We start from the raw sequence: 6,614 nt of genomic DNA on the forward strand, positions 1-6,614 counted from the left end.
TCTTTGTGTTATTTTGTTTTAGATAGTAATATTAAGATTTGTATAATTTTAAAATTATTGAATAAGTATTAATAAGTTTAACTGAGTTCATTCTTGATATAAGTGGTGAATTTAAAATAATGCATTTTACATCAAGTAATTTATTGCATAACTTTCCAAATAGTAGATACATGTTGTTTTCTTTATAAAAATTTAAAAAAATAAATTTCATGTGAAAAATACGAGTCAATCCGACCCGACCCACAACCCAATTGACCCAACCCAACCCGCCCGTTTTGCCATCTCTAACTTATAATCCTTATACTTTCAAAAATACAAACGTGTTTGCTGAACTGTGTGTACACACCACACTAGAAAACCTGAGATCAGTTCTGTGAACGCTCGTCCAAAGTGTTTCAGCCCTCAAATCTTCAATTTGGTGAACGAGAAGGAAGGAATTGAAAGAAATGTCGGACTATCTTCCAGAGGAAGTGGTGCTTCAGATACTGTGCAGAGTACCCGTGAAATCCCTAATTCGATTCAGGTGCGTTTCAAAATCATGGAACTCCCTAATCACAACCTCTGCCTTCATCGATTCCCACCTCACTCAATCACTTTCACTTCCCTCCAATTCCAACAAATTAATCGTTAGCCGCGGCGATTTTAAAACCAAAGTAGAGTACTACGAATTCATTCACGATGACAATAATGACTCTGACTCCTCGTTTCATCAGTTTCAGAATGTTGAGTTCCCACTCTCTTTCAGCTATTTTAAGTTAATCGGTTCTGTGAATGGGTTGTTCTGCCTTTGTGAAAAGGAGCAGATTATTCTTTGGAATCCCTGTATTAGAAAATTCATTACCCTCCCCAAGACTAACAGCGTCAGCGCGGTGATTAATGGGTTCGGGTTTGATGCACGGACCAATGATTATAAGGTGGTGAGCATTGCAACCAAACCACGACGTCTGGTTGAGGTTTACTCTCTTAAAGAGGGCGCTTGGAGAAAAACTAGTGCTGGCGATTCGCTTTCGCCTGGGACTATGTTTCTATGTTATAATGGTGCGGCCTTTATAAACGGGGCTGTCCATTTTCAGGCGACAATTCGCATCACCAAGAAATTAAAAGTTTGTCCGTTTATTTTGTCATTTGATTTTGGTGATGAGGTTTTTCGCACTATATCATTGCCAAACTCTGTACTCAGAGAGGAGCTTGAGTTTGATATTTTTGGATTCAGGGGATCGCTTTCTGTAGTATGTTATACACACAGGATCAGAACTTCTTGTTCCATTTGGGTCATGAAAGAATATGACGATGTTAACACTTGGAGTAAACTGTGCACTGTTGATCTCTTTGGAGTTATTAGAAGGGTATTAGGTTTCCAGAAGAATGGTCATGTTATCGTGGAAGCAGACCTAAAAACTGATCCGAAACTCTCTTCATATGACCCTCAGAGTAAACGAGTTAAGAATTTGGGCATTTATGGGCGGTCATTCAATTCTTGTGCTGATAATTATGTGGAGAGCCTTGTCTTACTCAACAAACCAGTCTTATTCGACAAAGCAAATGATGCACTTTCCCTACGGGTAGGGAGCAGCAAGAGGAAATTCTGGTAAAAGCTTGATTCAACTCAAAATTTCATCATCTACTTTCCTCAGTTCTATCTTTTTCTTGCTACGTATTGTTGTGTGGCTATAAGTAAACATTAAGTTTCAAATCTCAATATGCTGCATCTGGATGTTAATTTGTTCTTGAATGGCTTGTGGTTATGGTTGATGATGGGATTAGACATTTGCTAGCAGGAAGCGATAAATATTAATGAAAGACTGATGCTCTCATATTTTTTATATGCAGACCTTGTCAATTCTACTCCATATTCAATCTGAAATTGTGTTTCCTTTAATGAGGCTTGCATTCTGACATATTGTCATTGCCTTCTGATACTCTTTTTTTTAACATGACGTATTGTTTTGCATTCAATTTAAAATTGCATTACTATTTTGTTTCATAAATTTACATTGATGCAAAACAATATATGTACAAAGCACAGTATCAGTAAATGACATAATGACATAATTTGAGGTATTATTGGTGGTCCTTTATGAGATGACCATATTTAAGTCATATCGTTGACTCTAGTTCCAATGCTAAACCCATAAGAAAATGTCAAGACACTACCTGCAGTTATGTGGTGAAAAAACCTTTTAAATGTTTGGCCTAAACCCATACTTTGTGTTGGAACTAGCCTTCCCTGTCTCTTACAAGTCTTTAGTGGTTGCTGGCAGCAGCCTACAATGATGAAGTTCGTGTATAATTTAGAGAAAGAAAAATGAATGTCTCAGGAATATCTTCTATTCATTTGATGGTAGGAACTTAGGTCAATCATGGAACATAAATTTGTAGCCAGAAAATAATGGAGCATGTTTTCCTGTATTTCATTCTTTGTAAACATTATACTAGCATTACATGGTACTTCTAGGTTATTGACATGCCTGAAGATATGTTAACAGCATTTCTTTTTCTTTTTCTTTTTAGATGAAGATTATCAATGTGTTAATTTTCTGAATATCAATTGTCATTTCCAAGCGCATAGAAAATTGAAGAGAACACAGCTTTAGTGAATTGGGAAGTGGAAGTAGCTCTTCGTCATTGTTACCTTCAGTTGCTCAAACCAGTTATTGGCGGTTCATTCCATGTCAAAATACATAGATGTCTTGTTAATAGGAGCATTCGTTTTGGTTTTCTAATAAAATTCTGATGTGTTGATTTAATTATATATCTTTCTTTTTTTTAGGGGGGGGGGTGGGTTGGAGAATTAAAGCTATTGAAAATTGAAAAATGGCCAGTTCAATATGTAAATAAGGATAATTGAAAATTGGGAAAGTGATGTGACTAACATTAACTCTCAAAATAGCCAGGGATGAGGCGGGAAGCACAATGAAAGATTTATTTTAATTTAGTCTTATTTAATTTGAGTTAATTGTATTTTATTTTGGGTATTTATATTTACTTAAATTTATTTGTATTATTATTTAATTCTACTAGAGTTAATGGTGTTTTGTAATTTAATAATTGGGATTTCTCAAGTCTATTAGGATTAGTGTGTTAGTTAGAATTAGGGTTTAGTAGTCTATATAAGCACAATATAAACCTACTGGGGGAGGATTATTTTTTATGAATAAACTTTCTCTAGAAATGTCTCGATGGTTTGGTGTTGACTTCAACCAACCTTATATGCTAACGTGCAGAGATTTTCTCTTGTTTCGTGCTGACTCCAAGTAGGCTTAGGTGTTGACTTGTAGGCTACCTATCTTTTATATTTCTGCCCCTCAATTTTACTGTTGCATTGTTTGATTTGTTCTGTGTCAAGACATAAAATAACAAGGGTAGAATTAATTAATAATGATAAAATTATGCTTAAAAAAAGACGAGTTCTAAAGGTGGTTCCTATAGTAGCAGTTAAAAAAACAGACTATTAGATTATATGTGTAGGTGCGGTTTTGTGATGTGTGTAGACAAAATATTTGAATGCCTAGTAGTGGTTAACGTATGGTTAGTTTCATGGTTCTCACTACTATTACAACAGAACTCACTCCACTCTACTGCTATTGAAATAACGTTGATCACAATTTATCTCTCTTCTCTCTCTCTAATAGTTGCATTGCATCTGCTCCTTATTGCTTTGCTTTAAATTTGGGTCCCCAAAAGGAAAGATATAGAAGCCAATCCACCACTCTCAATGATCTAGCCTTCTTTAAATTTTGATTTCATCCTGAACTTTCTTTTAAATTTTGTTTATTGATTTATGCATTATTTTGATTTGCCAATATTTATGATTAGGTTCGATTTTCACCGGCCAATTAGGTTCTGTAGTAGTGGTCATACAAATCAAATCCCCCCTTCCCCAAATCAACTCTCTCTCTCTCTCTCATTGGATGCTGTCATCCAAGCAGCACCGCTGTTGTTGGTCATTGTCAATGCTGCAATCGACCTTCGTTTTCCTCTTTTTACTTTGTCTCTCTCTCTCTCTCTCTCTCTCTCTCTCTCTCTCAATTGATTCTCTTTCACTACCTTTCTATCACTTGATCACAGCTCTCATTCTCCCTTATTTTCCTTTTTTTCTTTTAGTTTCTGATATGTACTTGACCTAAAGCTTTTTTTTCTTTTTTCTTTTTTCTTTTTTTTTTTCAATTTCTCAAGGTCACCACCCCCTAAATTGGATCAAATCGGTGTTGTGGGTCTTCAAGGTGTGGTCAAGAAGGCGCTGCCCTTGACTGGTGGCATTGGCAGGTAATTATCTTAGACAATTTAGGGTTTTTTGAGGAATTAGATGTAATGGGTTTTGGTATTTTGTGTTATCCAAGATTATTCTGGGGTGTTCTGGTGGGTTCGATTGTAAATGTTTTGAGCAATGTGGGCCAATATTTGGTTAGTTGCAACATCATTTGGTCCTTTTAACTTATATGAATCCGTTCTTTGATATTTTTCTTTGAGTTTGAATCCATTGTTCAGATATTGGTTAATTTATTATTGATTGTAGCTTGTTTTGGATAGAAAACTTCAATTTGGTTGCTTCAATTGCAATTTTGGATGGATTTAGATGATCTTTTTTTTCTTTTCTTTTTTTTGAGAAACTGATGGATTTAGATGATCTATTAGGATAACAAGTTCAAAATCAAGCTTTTGGATGTGTTTTGATTGCATGCTTGGCTTTGTCAATGGACCTGGTAATTTCATGGGCTTTTCATAATATGGATTATAAATGCCTTATTGGATATGGTTTTATTTGGTATAGTTAGGCATGATTTTCTCTTTCTCAAGGTCACTGTCCCCTCAACCATTTCATAAGTGAGTGACTAGTTGGTCAAGTAATAATTCCCATTTTATGACGTACAGTAGTTAAACTGGTATAAGAAAAAAAAAAAGGGGGGGGGGTGGTGGTGAAGGGTATGCTTTTCCTTTTCTCTCTTAGTTGTTTCTTTTGCTAAAATCTAGTGTATTTGAAATATTCTTTGATTGTTCTGTTGTGTTGCTTATGTGCTCTATAGTTCATTTTCTATTCCTATATCAAGTATTACTTGGTATTTTGTTGTGGATTACAAATTAAGTTCAGTTTTTCTACTTGGCTCTTTGTTGGGTTTCTGATTATGCGTGGGATTGTTATTCAATTTCCCAAGTTCATTACACTGTGGTGGCAAGTGGAGAATTAACATCCTTCATTTTGAAGTTCATTTGCTACTGAATTGTTTTAGAGGGAATTTGGTATTTCTTTTTTTTTTTTTTTTTTTTTGAAGGCTGATGACACCACTCATATTCTGAATGTAGGTAATGCACTATATAATTATTTTGACTTTGGGCCACTCTTTATCTAAATGGTTGATCAATTGAAAGGGGTTATAAAGAAGTGACCATATTTTTAGTATCTCACAATTAGTATAGTGGATAATTTGTATTTCATTAAAATTGGTAATAATGAATATCTTATAATAAATTTGTCTTACTATATATATGTTCAGTTATTAAAATGTTTTACTATAAATATGTTTGCTTAATAAATGAGGGATGATTAATTATGTCTCACAATAATAAATTTATTTTACATTAATAATATGCTTAGTTATTAAATGTCTTGAGTTAAATATTATATATCTTACAACGCATTTGTCTTATCATAGGGTGGAATCGGAGGATGAGAGAGTAAGAGATAAAGAAACAATCCGCAAGCTCAAAAAGGCAATGGTAGATCAACAGGAAGAAATAGCCACTTTAAAAATAGAAATTACCTCTTTAAAATCGCAAATGGCCACTTTAAAATCACAGTCCTTGTTGGTTCAACAATGGAGTAACCAGGTTATAACTACATTATGCTCTTACATTATATATATATATATATATATCATTAATCCTTTTTTCTCACATTTTTCATAATATTAAGTAATGGAGCTATTTATTTATTGGTCATTTTAGGTTGAGAATACTTCTAGCGGTGTTAGAGATGTTGGTTCATAACTTGGATAAAAATCTTCTTCAACGTGCTAAGAATTGCTACCTCGTGGTAATATGACATTATTCTTGGAAATGATGCACTTGTTTGATAGTAATGAAATATGCAATTAATAAAGTTGGACTTGTTTGACAGTGATAAAATATGCAATTAATTTATATGAGAAGATTTCCTATTATTGTGGTGTTCAAATTATGTTTGGAATTATATTATTTTTCTAGATAAAATACTAATAAATTTATCCTTGTGTTGTAGGTACAACAACCACTCAATGTGGAGCAATTTATATTTTGTAATGCAACTTTCATATTTGTATTATGTGTAGTTTAACAACTTGTAATCATGTTATTGAAAAGAAGAAGGATAGAAAAGTAAGAGAAATGAAAGACTTGTAATTCCTTTGATGTGTGTTTGGTTGGAGGAGTGGGAAAGTGGAATGATAGAAAATGACTATGCATTTGCTTTGTTTGGTTGAGATAAAAAAAAGTTAGGAAAAAAATGGTAATTTGTAGTAATTAGTGTTATATTGACAGGGACACGTCAAGTGACCTGTGGCCACCTTGATGACTTATAGTTGCTACATGGTATTGACATGGAACAAAAAAAAGAAGGATAATATTGCCACTTTTCTGTT

General features: G+C 33.8%; 1 protein-coding gene across 2 annotated transcripts; it reads left to right on the forward strand.

Annotated features, from left to right (window-relative positions):
• Positions 1–322: 322 nt before the first annotated feature.
• On the forward strand, positions 323–6,614 carry LOC112021742 (F-box/kelch-repeat protein At3g23880). 2 transcript variants are annotated; one of them, XM_024054307.2, is made up of 5 exons: positions 323–1,588; positions 4,177–4,266; positions 5,652–5,826; positions 5,944–6,031; positions 6,236–6,614. In XM_024054307.2, exons 1-4 carry the CDS (start codon positions 447–449, stop codon positions 5,983–5,985), a joined length of 1,449 nt encoding a protein of 482 aa, XP_023910075.2. In that variant the 5' UTR covers positions 323–446; the 3' UTR covers positions 5,986–6,031; positions 6,236–6,614. The 2 variants fall into 2 exon arrangements, with proteins under 2 accessions (XP_023910075.2, XP_023910078.2); XM_024054310.2 differs by lacking the exon at positions 4,177–4,266.

This window comes from Quercus suber, unplaced genomic scaffold (genome assembly GCF_002906115.3).
Source record: "Quercus suber isolate HL8 unplaced genomic scaffold, Cork oak 2.0 scaffold_426, whole genome shotgun sequence".
Classification (NCBI taxonomy): domain Eukaryota; kingdom Viridiplantae; phylum Streptophyta; class Magnoliopsida; order Fagales; family Fagaceae; genus Quercus; species Quercus suber.